The 22,441-nt window shown below is 36.4% G+C and overlaps 2 protein-coding genes across 2 annotated transcripts in view; both read right to left on the reverse strand.

Annotated features, from left to right (window-relative positions):
- Positions 1-22,441, reverse strand: part of LOC139123122 (uncharacterized) — a 112,465-nt gene that overhangs the window by 42,470 nt on the left and 47,554 nt on the right. The gene's annotated exons all lie outside the window — the stretch shown is intronic.
- Positions 1,942-20,544, reverse strand: LOC139122324 (uncharacterized). The gene is made up of 7 exons (XM_070687719.1): positions 20,466-20,544; positions 19,399-19,644; positions 17,092-17,337; positions 15,039-15,692; positions 13,292-13,443; positions 2,909-3,136; positions 1,942-2,160 (listed from the first exon to the last, which is right to left on the reverse strand). The coding sequence occupies exons 1-6, from the start codon at positions 20,542-20,544 to the stop codon at positions 2,975-2,977; spliced, it is 1,539 nt and encodes a 512-aa protein (XP_070543820.1). The 3' UTR covers positions 1,942-2,160; positions 2,909-2,974.

Genomic DNA, 22,441 nt, shown 5'->3' on the forward strand with positions numbered 1-22,441 from the left:
CACGCACGGACATGACCAAACCTATAAGTCCCCCCGGACGGTGTCCGTGGGGACTAAAAACAATTCTGCTCCCATCGAAGTGTAGAGTGATTTGACTAGTGAGCAGCGGAAATATTCTCCTTTTCCAAAGAGTATATTTTTATTGTCAAGGACCCGGTCGAGTGCGAGGGAGGGGGGGCTGTTTGTCCAAAAACTAAAACTGCCTCTTCAGCGCAAGACATTCCCAACACTACTGAATTTTTGCGATTTCTTCATTGATACTTACATGTTAAACAAACTTGCTTTGCAGACTTCGCTTTATTTAATCCTATTATTGACCTTTTGTGAATATACAGCCACCTTGAGGATTAACTTTTTGATGAAAAAGGTACATAGGTACAATTTAATCCTATCATAAAAAATATTGTGCTACATTATTTTAAGAAGATATTTAGCGGGAAACAATCGGGCATCAGCTCAATGTTTCCCCAAATTAGTCGGGACAAAATAATTGCCAACCATCGCAGGAGTGAAACTCCTCTACACTGTAATAGCAGAGCTGCAACCCAAGTGGAGTACACTCTCCATCATAAAAATGAAACACTAATATACCAGTAATGTTCGATATATATATATATATATATATATATATATATATATATATATATATATATATATATATATAATATATATATATATAATATATAATATATATATATAGCAGGAAGCAGTAAAGAACTACAACACATTGTTAGACATGGAACCATGGAATCAAGTAGGAGTATTTGAAAATGTCAGATTTGAATAGTTTTAAAGTAATTCTATTCTAAACACATACGATTGATACATCTCCAATTAAAAATAAAGATAACTAGTGTCACACTGAGAAGAGGGCGTTTGGCATTGAGTCAGGCCGTTTACTATAGAAATAACGGGCGACGCGCTGACCATTAACGTTTATTTATGGGCAAGGGCGAGAGGAAAGCCAAAAATTAACGGGAGAGGCTTGCCGAGCCCGTTAATTTGGCTTTCCTCGAGCCCGCGCCCATAAATAAACGTTAATGGTCAGAGCGGAGTCTGTTATTTCCATTATATTATCAACGAACCGAAGAAAACCGTCAAAATTTGCGAAAATTTCCGGAGCGAACGACAACTGGGTCCCAGAACTGAGCATTACACGACAAAATGTCAGGCGCGCTGTAAAAATTGGCAAATCAGGAGATATTTTCAGAAAAAAGTATCTCAACTTGGCCCACAAGTGCTCCATTTTATTTTGTGATTGATTATGATTTACGTTTGAGCTGTAAAGTTACGATACTTTGAGTTGTTAATCTTATTATTCATATTCACGGGCATGTAAACAGACCATTACTGTGTATTTGTGGTCAGTCACGTGGTTCAGCTCGACCAATCAAAATGCGACAGCTAGGGCATGGTAATATAATTACAGTTGTTGGAAGTAAAGATTGGCGTTGCAATAACAGGTGCAATTTTTAAGTAAAGGCTGTGTCAAATTGCATACATTTCCACCAAGAAGGTCCTGTTCGAAGGACAAGCATTCAAGTGGTTTGAATAGGCCTATAGGTGTACATTTATTTATTTATTTTTTGGCAAACCTTCAAGCGTCGTCGGCTTTTTTCGAACCATTTCATTTACAACAATAGGCTTAAACGATTGCATTGTAGTGTGTAAATGACACAAAATAATAACTAGCACTAACCGGGAAAGGTCGACAACTTTTGTTCAGTATTCACTCTGACGAAAAATACTCTCTTGAATAACATTTGTATTGATAAAATCCTCATACACAGGAAAGTAGAGTTGATTATACATTTACGACATTGAAAAAATCTGATGAAAACAATAAAATAGATATTTAAATCAGTTGATAAAACGAAATTATATTAGTTTTTACTTATGATGTTGCTATATATTTAGACATATACAATGTTAACGTTCAAGACAACATTTTCAATAATGAAAAGGAAAATGACTGTGTACATGATATTCAAAACCACTGTAAATCATCCTTGTATTAACAATGAAAATAAAATTTTGCGAGTCGAAATGAGATGTTCATATATCACACGTGGATAAAGTGTTTTAAAGTTTACTGAAGAATTATGCTTCCGAGTAGATTTCCGTGGGTTGGCCAACTGGATGTTTAAAGGTCATTTGCATCTGTGAAGGAAGAAAACAGCAGACAATTGTCGTTGTTAGTTAATTATGAATTAAATTTTATCCAGTAGTGATTAAGAGTGTCTGGTGTGGTTATACGTCGATGGATGACCCAATTCCTCAATGGGATTGACACCACTGCTAGTAAAACCATCGGATACAGTCTCCCACCGTTAAACAGATATACAACAATAGTAAATTAATACCTTAAACCTATATCGTGTCAGAACTATTGATCTCTACGAATCTGTTAAAAGCGGTAGCGAGCCAGAACCTGTAAATATTTTCACCTTTGCATGGCATATTACAGCAGGTTGAGTACATTCAAATGTTCAACTCTTTGTTGAAATGCATGATGCTTCTTACAAATCACTGATTTTAACTGACTTATACAACTTGATGATGCCAGACAGATTTTGCGAGAGAATGGTTAACGGAATTCAGTACACTGTCTAAAGTCATCAAACATTGATTCTCACTTGGAGTCATAGCAACAGGTGTGCCATAAAACTATGTATAACTTTTCCTCCGTTGCTCAGGTAAACCCGACCATATGCTTTTTTAGCCTAAGCGAATACCAAACATTGTCTGATTATTACCATTTACAGTTAGAGGTCGCTGAATTGAACTGTAAAGGATTTCAAGAACCATAAAGATAGCGAAAAGCAACGGCCTAAAGCCATCAAACAATCTTATCAAGCTTAAGAAGGTCGTGTACAGACTCGTCCTAAGTCTTGTGATAGTAACGTACCTGTTGACGAATATTGGGCCAGAAAGCCTCTTTCAGATACAAACTCATCAGTTTTAAATTCCACATTTAACCGATTTCTGGAAGAAACGACCATTGGGGGAGTTTCACTGCCGCAAAACTCATGAATCGCTGTAAGTTGGTTCTGCACATTGTCGTACACAATGACTTTGTCATGCAAACAAAGTAGATCCCATTGCAAATCAAAAATTCGAAGGACAGGACCACTACCTAATGAATAATAATGAACAATACCGTGATTGATGGCCTTACAGTTATTCTTACTGTTCGTGAACTCGTATTTGTAGTAAAAATGGAATAAGCAGCATCCAAACATTTTGAATTCTTCTCTATAAAATACATCTAAACTTCCTGAAACGATAGGGACACCGGTTCAATACCATATGGTCAAAGGAATCGAAACATACACACTAAACAGATAAAATAACATAAATTTATGATTATAGTTTTGGAAAGGCACTATTGCAAAGTAAATTACAGACAGAGATAAAGAAAGAACAAACACACAAACACACAGGACATCGTTCTAACATCGAATTATAAAATGGCTTGTGTATGATACGGATTATAATCATTAAGAGAAAATATCAGCGATAATTCAAACCCTGCTATAGCATTGGCATACATAAATCATATGATATCCGATTGACAACACATTGCAAAGTTATTACTCAATTGCACAATGAACTATTTTCTCGGCTTTGCTAAGAGAAGAAATATAAATCCATGCATGCGTGCATGCATGCATGCATTACATAAAATGAAAAAATTCTGCACGGATCTTATTTCTGTAAATAATGCGTACCTTTAGAGGAAACTAATAGCCTATGATTCATATACAAATGACGAACATACTAAAAATCTTTCCACACACTTGAGGATCGTCTTCGCACTATATCAACTTGAAACCGATTTATTAGTACTAAGTTGCTGGCTTTGTAGACTGCAACAAATAAATGTTTTGACCTGCCTCCCAAAAAACACAAAGTCCGTTTCCAACAAAAGCGAAAACGAAGCATACAAGGTAAAGCGTAGGGAGGCGGGAGGCGGGTGGTAGTAGTTTCGTCTTAAAGGTAATTAGGTTCTAGGACAGTTACCACCCAGACATATACCCTCTTGACGATCACTGCCAGACATTTACCCCCGGCTAATTATCACCAACCATTTACCACAAACCATTTACCACAAAATATGTTTACCACCTGCATATTTACCCGAACACTATTTATAACGACAACATTGCTTTGTCGAAAATGATGTAAAATGGGAAATGATGAAAAGAGATTACAACCATTAACTGTACTATGAAACAATTGGGAGACTCTGTGTCTAAGGTGGAAGAAAGCTTTACCGGGTTAGAGAACATTGTACAGCATGTGTTCGAGAAGAATTAGAGAAAGATAAAAGAAAAAACAATGTGATGATCAAAAATTGTAAAGAGAGGAAGATAAGGATGATAAGGTTGTTTTGATTAAATTACTACATGAACTTGGAATATCTAGTGTCACTCAAACGGATTTTAGAGTTGAACGGGTTGGTCTGAAGAAGGGCGAGACTCATCACAGGCCACTGAAAATGAAGCTACATAAGTCAGAGGACAGAAGGAAAATATTTAACAATGCATGAAATCTAAAAGGGCTGAACAACACTGAGTTTGCTGATGTGTATTTTACTCCTGACCTAACAAGAAAACAACAAGAAGATGATAGAGCATTAAAGCAAGAGTTAAAAAGAAGAATTGAATCTGGGGAAAGAAAATTAAAGACACGAAGAGGTTGCATTGTGCGAGTAGAAGGGGACACTAGGGCAAAAAATGAATAGATGATCCTGTTAACAGTGTACATAGTGTATATAATGAATTTCAAGATGTAGTTTGTAATATGAATGACGCAGATTCTGTGGATGAATTGTCTGAAGTTCTATCTACTAACTCTGTGAATAGTGGTACAGCAAATGGCGTAAAGAACACTCAAGAAACTCTGTCCTGCCTACGTATAAATGCACAAAGTATTATGAACAAACAAGATGAACTGTCAATATTGATCACAGATAAAAGTTATGATGTTATAGCGATTACGGAATCATGGACATATCCTGGTATTGATACTACAGAATTATGTCTAGAGGGATACCATTCTCCCTTTAGACAGGACAGGGACGACACTTGTAAAGGCTGAGGTGGCGGTGTGCTGTTATACGTCAAGAATGGTATCCCAGTTGTTGAAGCTACCGTTCTACAAGATGACAATTTCACCAACTCAGTCTGGTGTAAAATTTATTTGGCTTCTGCCCATCCACTGCTGTTTGGTGTTGTTTATAGGTCACCGAGTAGTCCTGAAGAAAACAGCGACAACCTGTACAAGTTAATTTCCAAGGCAGCTGAAAACCATACAGTAATCTGTGGTGACTTTAACTTTCCCACCATCGACTGGGACAATCTGGTCTCGGACACCCAAGGCAGCATGTTTCTAACTTGTGTGCAAGATAGTTTCCTGACGCAGCATGTCAATTTCCCTACAAGGGAGAACAATTGTTTAGACTTGATTCTCACGAGTGAGCAGAGCATGATAAATACAGTTCAAGCAATCGGTCATCTTGCGAACAGTGACCATGTCATGGTAGAATTTGAGGTCCAAGTTGTTATAACTGAACAACCGTCGAACAGTCGTGTTCCGAACTTTGGTAAAACTAACTTACCTTGTCTTCAAAGTATGTTATCAGATATTGATTGGCAGATAGAATTAAGCGGGAAAATGTTAACGGACATGTGGAGTCTATTTAAGAATATTTTGAAGAATGCAGTAGCTGAGTGTGTTCCACTGAAGATAAAGAAAAAGTTGCATAAACCGCTGTGGATGACCAATAAAGTCCTAAGAGCAGTCAGGAAAAAGAAAAAACGGTGGAGAAAATACTGTCAAACAAGAAGTGATGAGGACTACTTACTATACAGGCAACAGAGAAACAGAGTGGTTAGCGATATAAGAGTGTCAAAAAGAACGCATGAAAGAAAGCTGGCTGACAATATTCAAGAGAATCCTAAAGCTTTTTATGCCTATGTGAGATCGAAACAAAAGACAAAAGAATCTATTGGTCTCTTAAAGGACAGTGACGGCAATCTTTTCGGTGATAGCAGTGACATGGCAGGCATCTTAAAGGATTTTGCAAGTGTTTTTACAAATTAAGATACAGTCAATATACCAATACCAGAAATCGCTATGAAGGCTCAGAAGAAGGTGACTTCAGGAGATTTATATAACTCAAGAGACGGTAACAAAGAAGCTCAGTGAGCTTCGTGCTCATAAAGCTCCAGGACCTGACGGAATTTTTGCTTGGGTGTTGACAACTGTGCTTTTCAATTGGCTGTCCACTTACTATTATATTTTCAAAGTCACTTGAGACTGGTTGTATTCCACAGGACTGGAAGAGAGCCAACGTTACGCCAATTTTCAAGAAAGGAGCCAAATATGACTCAGGGAATTACAGACCTGTCAGCCTTACCTGCATTTGCTGTAAAGTTTTAGAGTCTATAATCAGAGACCGACTAGTTCAGCACTTGGAAGTTAACAATTTTATAATCAATACACAACATGGTTTCTGCCATAAAAAGTCATGTCTTACCAATCTGCTTGAATTTCTGGATGAGGTCACAAATTATGTTGACGACATATACCAGATGATGTGGCTTATCTTTATTTTGCCAAAGCGTTTGATAAAGTTCCGCATGGTAGACTCTCAGCTAAACTAATTTCCCATGGTGTCCAGGGATACATACTCCGTTGGATCAAGGAATGGTTGACGGACAGATACCAGTGGGTAGTCATAAAAGGCACTGCATCATCATGGGAGTGTGTTTCAGTGGCGTGCCACAAGGATCAGTTTTAGGCCCGGTACTCTTCCTCATATACATAAATGATATTGATTTAAGTGTGAGCTCCAAGTTAAAGAAATTTGCCTATGACACTAAAGTGTACAGCCCAGTTCATCAAGACATATGCATTTCTAAATTACAACAGGATATAGACAGTATTCATCAATGGTCACAAAAGTGGCAGATGAGCTTCAATATAAAGAAGTGTAAAATAATGCATATTGGCTACAATAATCCCATTCACACTTACACCATGGACAACATACCACTGGAAAGTACAGAGGAAGAAAAGGATTTAGGTGTTACAATCTACAGAAGCTTGAAACCAAGTAGTCAATGTGTAAAGGCAGCTAAGAAAGCAATATGATACTTGGCATGATCAAGAGATCATTGACATACAAATCAGAGGAAATTATAGTTCATCTTTATAAACACCTGGTTAGACCACATCTGGAATATGCTATTCAAGCTTGGTCGCCATGGCTGGTCAGAGACATATTTTAGAAAAAGTCCAAGGGAGAGCTACCAAGTTAGTGCCACGTCTATACCATACTGCCTATGAGGAAAGACTGAAAGTGCTGAACCTGACAAGTCTAAAGAAGCGAAGAGAGAGAGAGGTGACATGATACAACTCTATAAAATTCTTCATGGTGTGGATTTGTGTAACCTGTCACTCAATTTGAAAATGCACTCAGCAACGCGAGGCCATTAATGCTTGGAACAGTCTACCGTCATGGGTTGTGAAGTCTAGCAGTGTAAATGTCTTCAAGAGGAGCTACGATTACTATTGTTACAGTTAGTGCTGTCTCAGTGATGGTTACCACTCCAATAGTCTGTGTTTACTTCAGAGAGGGATGTTTATTATCCAATGGATATCTATTCCCTTTACGGAACTGAACTGAACTGAACTGAAAAAAGGGGGTTCCTGAACAAACGAGAAAACTACGTGTGCATCTTAGCTAGTACTGTGCCCTGATTGATGCCAAAACATATATACCTTATACTGTGCCACATAGTGTTACTACTATATTCTAAAATGAACCCTATTCCCTTCAGGGAAAGGAACCGGGACGCCCCAACTACAGACTCCCACTCTATCCACTAAGCCACGGGGAGTTGTTTCCAAATGGCAGTTGAAATGCTAATCTTGAACTTGAAGCTTTTTGTCTATACCCATGCATTACATAATAAATGAATACTATAAATGACATTAAAATAACAAATATAGTTGTTAACGGACAAAAATAATGTCAATATAGGAATCATTTTAACCTAACACCAGGCAACTAATAATATTTGTCTCTTTTTCCATGTTTTTTTAAGTCAAAACCGGGTTGCATCGAAAGTTACATTTTTAGTTTCAAGTTCTATGGGTAGAATGTATGTTAGACGTTTCATAAAATATTTACTAATTCCTTCATCACCAACATATAAAATACACTCCATAAGGCTGTTTGAATCATAGACAGTGTCTATGCTATGTCAAAACAAAGTTGAAACTGTTTGAAAATAAAGATAATGAATCAGACGTCCTTTAAAATTAATTTTTAAGAGAGGGGGTAATTGTCCGGGTGGTAAATGTCTTGTGTGGTAAGTGTCCGAGTGGTAAGTGTCCGGTGGTAAATAGCCGGGGGTAAATGGTAGGTGGCAAATGTCCGGGGACTAAATGTCCCGGGGGTAAATGTCCTGTTACCCGTAAGTATCATTCACAGACATTAACATCCTGGCAGGATTTTCCATTTTTATTACATAACACCCTACTTCTGAGACTAAGCTAATAAAGTAGCAGTATAGAAATACCGTGGTTTCTTGGTTATTTTATTGAGACCACCAAAATTTCACACTTTTTCGGGGTAATAATCAACGGACACAAAGGCCATTATTGTAACGATGTAGTAACTATTATTATTATTATTTGATTTTATTTCAGACTGGGAAAAACCGTCCATAGAGAAACAAAAACAACCACAGAAATCCAGTACACAACACAAACATAAGACCACAAAACAAAACTGGACATAACAGTAGAGTCATTAAAATATACACATTAAAATCTAAGGTAATTCTTTAATAAAACATTTTCAGTAGTCTGGAGTCTCACGATAAAACTATATGCCGATTTCCTTCTCAGTACAGAAAAGTTGTTGACGCCATTTTCTACAACAGCCGATGAAATACTAGCATTTCGTGCTAAGACCAACAACCTGCGAAGCAAGTTATTATGACAGACATGTAAAGCTCGAATACCGGAAACAGTAAAATTACACCAAAGTTGCAAACAGTAAATATTGTTACAAAAAGCATTAAAAAGGCGCATTTTTACTCGTATACTACAATCACTAAACTTTCTCAAAAGTAAATTTGATCTGCCACATAATGCCCTTCGTTGGGAAGCAATATCCTCGTCGTCCTTTAGGTCACATGTAAAGACATGACCAAGATACAAGAATTTAGTGACGAATTCAATTGAATGTCCCCGGAGGAAGACTGATGGTACAGACCGAAGTTTGTGTACAGAATGAAAGCGCATACATTTTGTTTTTTGTACATTGTAGACAATGTCATGGTCAGCGGCGTATCGCTCGCAAATTTTTATAAGCTTTCTCAAACCCTTTACAGACGGAGCAGCCAGAACATATCATCGGCATAGGCTAAATTATTTAACATAATACCACCTATTTCACAGCCAACGTTACACAAGGACAGCGCCTTATTACGGTCATCTATACAATACATTAAAAAGAAGAGGAGACATAATTCCCCCTTGGCGAACTCCGTTTGAAACAGCAAAAACAGGTGAAATTGATTTGCCCCAACGGTAGTAGAATACGAACAATAAAAGGAGGTACATGTTTATCGATTAGCTTTTTCAGTAGGGTGAAATGATTTACTTTGACAAATGCTTTTTCAGTATCAAGAAAGCAAACATAAACCGAGCTGCCATTTTTCTTATAATACCTGATCGTTTCCTTCAAAAGAAAGATACAAATATCGGTACCGTGGCCTCTCTGAAAACCCAAACTAATAATCAGAGGTTGTGAGGCATTTTTCACAGCCATTCAAGAGAACGCGTTCGAGAACTTTTGAAAGCACATTAGTCAGGGCGATTGGACGATAGTTATTGTTACTTGATAATCAGCAGTTTTGTCTTTTACAAGGGGAATAATGATTACATTTGTTATGTTCTGAGGAACAAAACCGTGAACTAACATTGACGAGAAACACATGGCCGGATGTACGGCAAGTTTACCAGTTGCAAACGCAGGTGCTCTACCTCTTAGCCGTCTGCACCGGGTGATTTTCCGATCGCCAGATCGTCAATAACAGTACGAACTTCATCCACACTCACAAACATCTCACTTTCATAGGGGACAGAGATAAGTGACATTCGTACAAAACTGCCGTGTTTATCATTGTTTACAGAGTTCATAAGGTTTTGAAAATGTTCACCCCACATATTTGCGATATTTTGCTCAACCTTGGCATTATTGACACAAGTTGCCAAGGGGACTTTTTGTTGTTTACATGGGCAACAGAAGCCCAGAAATTCCTATCATCATTTTCAAGTAGGGCATTTGCCATGCTGTAAGCACGTCTTCCTGCTTCATCTCTCCTGCATTTTTTCAGAGTATACTTGAAAAATGATCTTGTACGACGCATATGTTCTGCTACCGGACCGAACCTTGGTTTAGAGGCAGATTTACATATGTTATAAGCATGGCGAGCCGCACTATGAGCTTCTTTAACCATAACGTTCCATTCTGGAATAGGGTGGAACCTTTTTGGTTTGTGAGACTGCAATGCGTCTGTACTTGCCTTTGTCAAAGCATTACAGATGTCTATAGTTTCAAGTCCCCGTCATTCTCATGTCCCTTTGAGGCAGGATAATTGACAGAGGGACTTTAAAATATCAAGGTTATCTTGGGCGCATGACAGGATTTGGGGACTTAAAAGGGGACTCGAAACAAAACTGTCTCTGATGCAGATGAAATATGCATTGGGTTGTCAGTTTAAGCTTTAATTTTGGCTCATTTTTGGTGGTTTTCTTTTGTATGTCTACTGCAGTTTATTTTTCTACTCCCTGAAGCGTGATGGCAAGTCCAGCACAGCCATATGGGTACAATCAGCATTGTTATTGTTTATGTAAAATTGAATTCAACTCCAAACTAGAATTAAGTTGTCATCAATAACAATGATTATGGTCTTACACACATTACAGATATAGGATGTTTTGTCAGGGAAAATATTTGATAGTTTACATGTAGACTACCATGAAAAGTGAAATATAATTTCGGGTGAAAATCCAATATCATATTTGTTGTCTACATCTGAACTACCAAACACCCTATTTGAATCAAGTACATTTGTATCAATTGTCGAATACTTATACAAGCACTGCATGATTTCCTCCTAGACTCAAATGTGTACTTAATCAACATTTTCTGGTGAAATTCCAAAATCGAATTTCTTTTCAGACATATGAATGTGTAACCATCGACTTTTAATCAAGTACATTTATGTCAATTATCAAGGGTTCATATGAGCACAAATATTGCAAGTTTTATTTGTGGTAAAAAACATTATTCAGAGTTTTGATATTGACTCAAATTAACAGTGAATAAACATTTTCGGCGAAATTCCAAAATCAAATGTCTTTCACACACATAACCACCATATTCTAATCAAGCATACTAATTTCAATCATCCAGTGTCTATATATTGCACGTTTTATATTGGGAAAATATTTGCAGTTACATTTTCGGCGAAATTCAAAAATTAAATTTCTTGTACACATATGCATTTGTAACCACGTGCACCCTCTTCTAATCAAGTACATTTATGTCAATTATCCAATGTCTATATATGCAAAAATATGGGAAGTTTTAAACTGGAAAAATTTATTCACAGTTTTGTCATAGACTCCCATGTATTGTGAATCACCATTTCGGTGAAATTCTAAAACTAAATTTCTTGTATACATATGCACTTGTAACCAGCAAACAAAGTATATTTGTATCAATTATCAAACGTCTATAAATGCAAAGATATTGCTAGTTTTATATTTGAAAAATTTATAGTTTCATAGTTTCATATGTTCATAGTTTTCTTTTAGAAATGTTAATAGTTTGCGCAATAGACTCCCATGTATTAGGATTTGATAATTTTGAATGAAGCACTATATGCGACCACATTTTGCCTTCGTTTAAGGAGCTTCAAAATCACAGCAAGTCAGAAAGGGGATTTGAATGCATTGTGAGTTTGTCAGGGGGCATTTGAAAAAATCTGAGAACTTTATTTGGAATTTTCCCCGAGGTGTTTGTGAAGACAGCCTAAGGGAATAATTATGCAAACAGACCTCTCAAGTGTGTGAAAAGTTTCTATTGGTTCGTCATTTTCATATGAATCAAAGGCTATAAGTTTAATCTCATGGGTACAATTTTATGTAATAGAATTATCTCTTCAAATTACATCTAGCATGTATAGAATATAAACACACACTGTAACTACTGAGCTTACCAGTCATGCGCAGAGAATTTACGGGCGATAACTTTCATAATTTATAAGTTATTATCACTTCTTTTTTTATTTTTTTTTATTTTATTTTCTCATCAACAGCGCCATCAGACAGCCACTTACAGACGAGAAAATAAAGAAAGGGATAAAAATACACAAAAATTTAAACAAACATTAAAGTACCCTAAACATCAAACAATGATACAAACAAATTAACACGTCTTTTAAAAGTCGAATGCGATTCTTCAAAAACATCGACATCGCAAACCTTATCCATCAAATCATTAAAAAGTCGTGATGTATGTCTAATAAGGCCAATTTTTGTAACATCAATTCTACAGTACGGGATGTGTAATAGAGGTCTCTGTCTAGTAGAGTATCTAGGTACGCAAAGGCCATAAAAACCTGTACAATATGTAAAGTCATAGGAAGATAAAGGCATTTACGCAACAAACATATAATCAAATAGTTTCCTACGTAAGAACAAAGGTTGAATTTTAAATAAATTACAGAGCAATTTATAGTCAATAAGACCAAGATGAACAGTCACTTTGACATCCCTGCTTATGATGTAAATATCTAAGAAAACGTTTCTGAATTGACTCAATACGGTTTGCCTGACTGTCAAAATTGAATTGAAAATGACTGTATCATATTCTAAAATTGACGTACCATAGTAATAAACATGTCGAAGGACAGCGACTTGAATGATCGAGTTAAAATTGCGTTTCTACTAAGAGAATAGTTTTGAAACAAACAGAAACATTGCTTTAGATTTCAATTAAAAACTGCCTTAAGAATTAAAAGACATAAAAATTGAGATTATTTTGTATACTAAGATTCCGTACATGTTCTCGGCAAGCATTAAAGTTCGCCATGCCCTTTTTATAACCGTTGCCCTGAATTTGAAAAGTGCTGTATTTTAGCAACTTAATGATATTACGGTGCGACTTTGATATGGAAATACAAGGTAGTGTTTTTACCTTTCCGATGGAGACAACAATTTCCCATTGGCAGAAACAATTATCTTGATATGGATGGCCAGAGTGGAACCCCATACTCGTAAAGGTACCATTTTCACTGCGTAGATACTTAGGATTCCCACATCCAGAATCAGAGTTTATAAAGTTTTGGCCTACGGAAAAATGTTACAATTCAATATGTTTCAGCTAAAATTATTCATATGAAAAGTGCCAAAAAGCAAACACCTAGTTCACAAAGCCATTACAGAGTACATGAATTTCATTTGGGTAAGGACCATTATTACAAATAATACCATGCCATATAAGTGTGAGTTAACAATTTAGGCAGTTTCAATGGTCTATAATGGCCACATACACGATTATTAATATTCTATACCATATATATTCGTGACAATGAGCTTCAGTAGCATTAGATCTGTAGTTACGATATCATACAGTAATTATTAGTTAATTAATTAGTGTGGAGAAATGAAGGCGTACTCGACAAAGTTCTTCAATCTTCAAACGATCTTCATAAAACCGACGTTTCGGCAATGCACAGATTGCCTTCCTCAGGGTAAAAACTAGATCGTGTGAGGTCTGCCTTTCATTTCTCCACACTGTGTCAAGACTTCGCTGTACTCCCGCTTCTTCCTGATGACTTCAATAGTTGCAGTTGGACTGAGTCTATTGCTTGGAATTATACCTAATTAATTATACCGTAATTATATTTTAAAGGAACAAGTTGCTCTTTTTTAACATTGTTTGTGATATTACAAAAACATGGAATAATTGCATAAAGTTGTTCTTTGTACAAAAGGACGATAATACAACAGAATAGTCATTTATTACCAATTTGCTGTGTCTAAACAGATGATAAGATTTGTGATATCTCGACAAAGTGGATTTTTTTCAATTTCGTCTTATAGAAAATAATATTTTCACAATGGAAAGGTGTTATCTTTATCTATATGAAGGCTACCGCCAATTAAGATTTCTTTACAAAAGTTGCATGAGGTCCAAACTTCATGTGACCGTGTATATTCAGCCATGTATGATGAGAGTTTAACACTATGAATTTTGAACTTGATTGTTTGGTACAGACCTTAAAATGTTTCACTGAATGATCAATCCTGTCTGGCTGCAAGTGGAGTTAACTTTGTGCTCAGATTAGTTAACTTTGTGCTCAGATGATCAGAATTTATCATGTTTCAAGGAGTCATACAACGCAAACTAATATTCATAATGGGGTAAGAGCTGAAAATAGAGGGGCTTTGTCCATTGAACTATGTTCAGATGGGAGGTCGACGACAATATGTAGTCTTTCATTGACTTGTAATGACGATAAAAACTAAATTGAATGGATTGAGTATGACCTTGTATAATTCACACACACAGACACAATCACGCATACACAAACAAACAAATAAACAGAAACAATGTGAGCGAACACTCGAATTGTACGCATTGTCCAGCACATTTCACATGTGCTTTGTAATGACAAGAATATAAATTTCATCATTTTTTTGAAAGCTACACGCTTTTCTGTCTTATCGTTTGCGAAAAGGCAATGACCTAGTTTGTGATTAAGCAATATGAAATGTTTAAGAACTTTATCTAACTGGAAACCATGTACCGACCAATCTTATCGCCGACTTTTTGCAATTATATACTGGTATGATATTTCGGTATATCGAACAAGGTATTTTGAAACATTAGTGCATCATTCGATTGAATATTAAATTCATTAAAGTGTAAAAATGGATACCTTCTGACGTTCTGCCATTGGTTGCTGTATATATCTCCGCATTTCCAATAATAGGTCCCTTCCATGCTTCGTAGAAGTCGCTTTTTGTAAACATATATCCTATGCCGACACCAACCATCGTCCCATTTCGTGTTACAAAAACGTCTGAGAGAAGCATGTTCGAGTCTACCAAAGTCCACTCTGAGGGCGCCGTCCGACAATCTCGACTGAGCACTTCCATCTCAAAACTGGTAGCAAGTAACATGCCACTTGACATGTGGTAGATCTTTGAAAGTCCCCCTTGGTACTTAGATATCTGAGACGTCTTCCAAGGCGAACTGAAACCATAGCGATACAGAATACTATTATCAATACTCACTGCCCATTGTGTGTTGTCCATAGTTACACTGATAGAAATCACACAGCAACTAGAATGATCAGGACCTTCCCATGGTGAGTCGATATGTACTTTCTTCCAAACCCGGTAGTCAAAACCGATACCAATAATGACGCCACCATTCATCGATGCAATATCTTGAACGCAGCAACTATTCGGGATAGGTCCGTACCAGCGACCGGTCAGTCCAGATTGAACGTACATTTGATAGTTGGAACCGACGCCTATAATGGGATCATCAGCAGTGTACCAAATGTCCTCCCATGTCGTTGGATCTCCTGGATTGGAAAGAAGTGCGTATTTAAATTATGCTTGCTGTAAAGTATGTTTAGAAACAACGTATCAGCATCGCAATCCCATGGTTTTTCAAACAATGATTTTGTTATATAAACGTATTTATCACTATCTAGTCAGCATTAACATCGGATATTTAAAGGGATAAAGTCGGCCATTTTTCATGAATTTTGTTTGATACGAGATACTACTTATATTGTTTGACATGTTGAAAGATACTGAATGAATGGGTGACCATGCATATATTCGACCCCGGTTTTAGACCGATACATGAAACCAACGCGAGGATGAATTAATGGTCATGACCATTATTTTTTCTCATGATGGTGTCATTCAGTTTGTCTAAAACTGGGGTCGAATATATGCACGGTCACCCATTCATTCAGTATCTTTCAACATGTCAAACAATATAAGTAGTATCTCGTATCAAACAAATTCATACAAAATGGCCGACTTTGTCCCTTTAATATATAAAGGCTGTGTAGACCAGTTGAAATCTGGTCTTTTCGAAATGATTAGCCCAATAAACAGAGCGGCAAGGCAATAATAGCTTGCGGGAGTTTACTGGCTTGTCTACATTCACGCAGCACGCAAATTTGTTTTATTATTCATTTGTTTATTTGTTTATTTATTAGTTACATACTTATGTACTTGTAATTTTGTAGAGCAAATATCAGACAGACCCTACAAAGATTTAATAGATAATACTAGTAGGAAGTAAATCAAAGTCAAATAAATTGTAATCGTTAAAATATACATGTACTAAGGTATGAAATGTGAGGGAAGTTACTCAAACATGTGTTCTCCATAAATACTTTATGAACTTCTTAAGAGAAGATGCATGTCAAAGAAAAGTATGATAACATAAAAAAATGTTTTGTGTAGGAGTATATCATGGCCAAATAATCTCTGTCAAAAACGCTTTAAAAATACAAAAATTATCTGAAATTTCCCTTTCTGATCAGTGTATCACTAGATTCTTACCGTACGTAAACTACCCTAATATGCATTTCATATCAATTCTTTTCAGAAATTTAGACTCGATACACGTCTCTGAATAAAGTTTATGTTGAATGCGATGTATTGTATAAAGTTTGTATGAGAATGTTGTAAAATACACAGATAAAACTTGATTTTGTGTCCACCCATCATATATACACGTCACACGTTGACACGTATGTTCTTGAAGACATTTTATAATAGTATTGCGGTCATTCAGGCCACATAAAATGTAAAATGATACATTTAACAAAATAAACGACTTCAACAAAGTCTAATAGAAATTGTTATTGCTTGTGACACTATGGAAGGAAAGACTCATCATTTAGATGGACGACAAACTAAGTATCTGTTTACAGCACATTGCCCAAAAGCAAAACTCACCTATTACAGTGACATAAAAAGTACAAGAAGCTGTATTGGAGAAGAGATCAGCAAACACATAAACAACTTCTGTTTTTCCTATCTGAAAGAATTGGCGTGGTCGAGCTGTTGACGTAATGGATGACAGCGGACCCGAATTGTCTGTTGCTAATGGAGGAAACCACGTGACTATGGTAGAGTTTTCACCAGGGTCAGCAAATATTGTCACATTGTCCGGACAATACTTTATCTCCGGGGGAAGTGTATCTGAAAATATGAAGGAAAAAAAATTAGCAATTCATATATTTTTTACATTTGTATTTGCTTCTCTGCTCCCGAGGGCTTGATAATAATAATTAATAAAGTATTATATAGAAATAATAACACGAATAATAATAGGTTCAATTTCCGTGAAAATTTCACCATAAGGGTATTTTGGGTCGAAAAGACCAAATATGATATCGATTTCACTGCCCCATGTTTCCATGGTAACCATTTTAGGTGTTGAAAATTTCAGTTTTCTAATATCCCTTGAAAAGTTACTTTGATTGATATGAAATTATCTAGTGGGTAAGTTCGGGTCAGAGAACACAAATGTCAGACTTATTTTAATGTTTCGAGTTGCCATAGTAACTATTTTGGGATTGAAAATGTTACTTTTTCCCTAATTCCTATTAAAGAACTATTAATTGATGTAAAAAATTGATAATAAGGGGTTTTCTGGTTAGCACACCAAAAAAAATCACACTCATTTTAATGTGAGATGTTTCCATGGCAACCATTCAGGAGTAACAACATTTTTTTTTCAGAAGTCTCACAGCTTCAATGAATTGTTTTTGGATTTCTATATAATACTTATAGCCCCTAAACTTGTAATAATAATAATAATAATAATAATAATAATAATAATAATAATAATAATAATAAATATAATGACAATACAAACATTAAATGTTATGACCGACAAACGGGAAATAAGACAAACGAGACAAATATTGTCATTTCCAAAAGCTGGTGTATCACATCAGCAGGTCTAAAGGTCGAGTACACACGATTTCACACATTTAATATTTCTACTTGTATGCAAAGTTTACCCAAAATTTACAGAAATAATTGATATCGTACGCATAGCGAATCTAAATTTTGTTCCTAAAATCTTATTATACATTTCACCGTCAAGACTATTCAACTTTTCATGTTCAGAACTGTTGTTTACCGTCTGGTAACGTAGTGATCACTTAAGGGACGGACAAATAGTGGCACTCTAAAATGTCTAAAATTCTTTCTTGATCTACCACTTGTGGGGGCTCATTTTAAAGCTCTTGGAGAAAGCAAAACGTCAATCTCTTAGCTTTTCGAAAATCCAAAATTATTTTTTCCTCCATCGAGATACCACAGGAATGGCGGCCATTTTGAATTGCAAATATCGCAAAATGCTGTAGTTTGTTTCGCTAGTTCCAAACTTTGCACGGTGATCCCCCATTTTTAGCTCACGTGTTCACTTTTGTAATTAGTGATCAGCTTATAACTTTGAAATTCCCACACCGAATTTGATGATACCTGCTGCAAATAAAGTTTTGTGATTAATAATATAATTCCGAAATAATTGCACCAAATTTGATGAAATCTCCTGCAGATACCGATCCAACAGACATCTGTGTTGTAGCATTTAGTAGTTTAAAATTAATGAAGGATTCGTTTGCATATATACTGAACTTTTGTAATTGGTGATATAACTCCGAATTACAGCATTAAAATTTGATGAAACGTGCTGCAGATGTTGATCTGCTAAATATTTCATTGTCCAATGAAGCATTCGGCAGTGTCAACTTAATAAACAGCTCATTTTCGTGTAAAATACAGTTTAATTTTGTAATTAGTGATTTAACTCCGAAAGTACTTTGCAAAAATTGATGAAACCTGCTTAAGACACTGATCTGACAGATCTGTGAAGCATACTACTATGTAATGAACCTGTTGTAAAGCACATAAACACATTCAGTTCACATGTGGCTATTGTTGATTTGGTAAGAGAACAGTTGAAAGTTTCATTTAGGAAAGTTTGAGCAAAACTTTAAGTCTTCACTTTCGAGGCGCATACTAGCTTAATTTTGTCACTCCTAGCGACAAATCTCAATATCAAGATTAGGAGACCGATCTTGATATTGATATTCAACAGATGTTTCGCAGACTTTCTGATAATTGTTCTCCTTACAAATCAGTTTACATGGCAAGGAGCTTTCGAGCTTCTCATACCCAGCATACTACGTTGATAGTACCCTATTCATGAAAGAAAATGGCTGAAATATCACATGCCGAAATACTGACCAAGTACAGTTATTGTAAATGAACACACTGCCCTGTTACCGCTGCTGTCCGTGAAGACGTACTCTACGTTACTATCGCCGACAGTGAAGTATTCGCCAGGATTGTGAGTAGAGTTCATTGTCGGCGGTATTTGGGAGTTATCGGTTGCTGATGGGAGGTTCCATTTTACACGTGCTGCTGTATTGCCATCTTCAATAGAGGTTGTGATGTTTTCAGGACAGCCGAAAATGTTCGGCACTTCTGTGTCTGTTCAGATATTTGACATAGACGTTAATGATTTACACTATACTGTAAGTAACATTTGTTGCACGTAGGAACAAAGAACGGAGTTACAGAAGTTTACTGGAGTTCATGTGGCAATTTTACGACAATAGATCTTTGAAGCCAGCAGGTGTACTATCACAGTTTTTGCACATTTTTGTTTTGTGTGTTGAATGCAAGTTCTCGTCCTACTCCCAAAGCATGTTGAAATGCCCAATATTGAGCTTGCCAACTAAGCTTTAATACTCGTACAACGCATTATGTTATTACTGTTTACACTTGAATTCCAGTCCGGACTAGAATTCCTTATAAGCAATAACAGTACAGTTAAACACATGTACAGGCTGATTTTACCTCAGGGAACCCAGTAACCTGATTGTTGCTGTTGTTTGTATTGGTTTTTTATGCTTATATTGGTCATGTTGTTGTATTGACCAATAAAATTCAACGAACATAACTATTGCTTTGTTGTTTCAAATATAATGTAGACGTCATACCAAACTCTACAAAGACACTATCGTTATTTGACACAATGCAGTTTTCTCTCCAAATGTACACTCTCTCCTATAGGGAGGGAGTGTACGTGATTCAACAGGCTGTTTTTTGAACATCTACAACACGCTTTTGGAAGTAAAACAATTATAGAAGTCATAGTTACTGGTCTTTAACACAGACACAGACACAGACACACACACACACACACATATATATATATATATATATATATATATATATATATATATATATATATATATATATATATATATATATATTTCCTCACATTTTTTACTATGTGAAGAGCTTACCTGTACAGGACAATCCATCAGGCGTAAGTGTATAACCACTTGAACACTGACAAAGAAAACTTCCATCGGTGTTGTACATTCCTGATCGCATTCACCTGTTCCGTTGGCGGCGCACTCATCGATATCTGGAAGAAATTCGGAAGTCGTACAGGTATCTAACGATGTAACTTTCGAATATTGAATATTTCTACTTCTATTGGTACACTGCACTACAATGCTATTCTAACCTATTTTAAATAATGTAAACGTTTCCTGACCATTACAAAAGTAATTGTATCGCTTAGAAATGTTACTTCTCCTCAAACATGAATGCTGCAGATTCTTTAAGCAGCATTGCTTGTAACAAAAACACTCAATCACTCAATCATCATCAGAAGTATGAGCACCTTAAATTGGATGAAATATGACTTGACATACCTATACATTGCCCAATATCACCACTTGCATAACCACTGTTGCAAACACATCTGTAAGTTCCAGGTTCGTTCAAACAACTATGGTCACATGCAGCAAACTGTGTCTGGCACTCATCAAAGTCTGTTCAATATAAAGTGTTCATAACATTTTTCAACTTTTAAACTCTCAATGGTTGTCTCTTCTTGTTGCTGAATGTGAGCAAATACATAGTTATCATATTAGGCATAGCAAACGATTCTTCACTACTTCACCAATTTTAATCTCAACAACCAGCAATGCAACTGACAGAAGGAATGTCTGTATATAGTCTTTCAGAGAACTGGAATTCACATGTATAGTGTTTCATCAAGGATGGCATCAACGGGGATTTTCCCCTTACCAGAAAATTTAGGGGAATTTGACCAGTTCATGTGTTCTATTTGTATCTCTAAGGTGTGACTGGTACCATTTCGGGGGGGGGGGGCTGGTTCCTCCTTGACAAATTACAAAGGGTGCCAACATGTCAACAGAGGAGGAATCCCCCATCCGCCTGTCCAGATAAAACACTGCGGGTACCAAACAATAACAAAAACGTTGCCCTGACACGTTGAGCGCAGTACTCTGTGCCTGCAAGCATTATTCTGTGCTGTCAGCGCAGTGCTCTGTGCTGTCAGCGCAGTAACATTTTAAGAATATCGACATTTTACAGGACGCGAATAAATCAACATGCGTGTATGTTTGAAGACTTCACTGTACATATTTTTAGCCCGCCTTAAGAAGATTTTTTACAAACGCAACAGTAATATATTTGCAAATAAAAAACCACATTTGCATTTTTTCTCCAGGTATTGTTTTGTAGTAAATTACGCGGAATTTCAGGTTGTTGTAAATGAATGGTCACCTGAGGAGTTATTTTACAACGATACGCCAGACAGCCTGATAATGCTTCAATCTTAAACGTTTAAGGGGCCGAAAATTCTTGACATTTATTTGATTTTACTTTCAACTCTTCCCAAAAGGGTCGTTTTGTAAATGAGTACGCAATCAATATTAAAAGTGTGAGGGCGTTCGGGTTAGGCTTTCCCAGGCACTTTTGGCAACCTGAGTACGGTATTGTCTTACATGGAAGCACAAGCTTCAAGCACAAAACTTCAGGACCATCCCTCACTTTCCGTGTTTGTACACGGCAACGTTACACTGTAGTGTATGGTGTCCAATCCATGCCAAAAATTACCACTTTGATTTTACAACTTGACACGCAACTCCGTTTTCCATTTCACTACTCAACATGCTATTCCACTCCTCTGTATCCTATTCCATAACTGTGTATGCTATTCCATTTTTTATTTCACAATTCAACATGCTGTTCTGAATTTCATTTGACGACACAACATGCCATTCCGAATTCTATTTACAATCAACATGCTGTTCTGAATTTCATTTGACAACACAACATGCCATTCCGAATTCTATTTCACAATTCAAACAGTGGTTTTGCCCAATGGCTCTTGACTCAATGCAAATCAGTGACGGCTGGCGGTTCGCCTGCATTGAGTCAAGAGCCTGGGGCAAAATCACTG

This window comes from Ptychodera flava, chromosome 22, assembly GCF_041260155.1.
Source record: "Ptychodera flava strain L36383 chromosome 22, AS_Pfla_20210202, whole genome shotgun sequence".
In the NCBI taxonomy this organism is placed as follows: domain Eukaryota; kingdom Metazoa; phylum Hemichordata; class Enteropneusta; family Ptychoderidae; genus Ptychodera; species Ptychodera flava.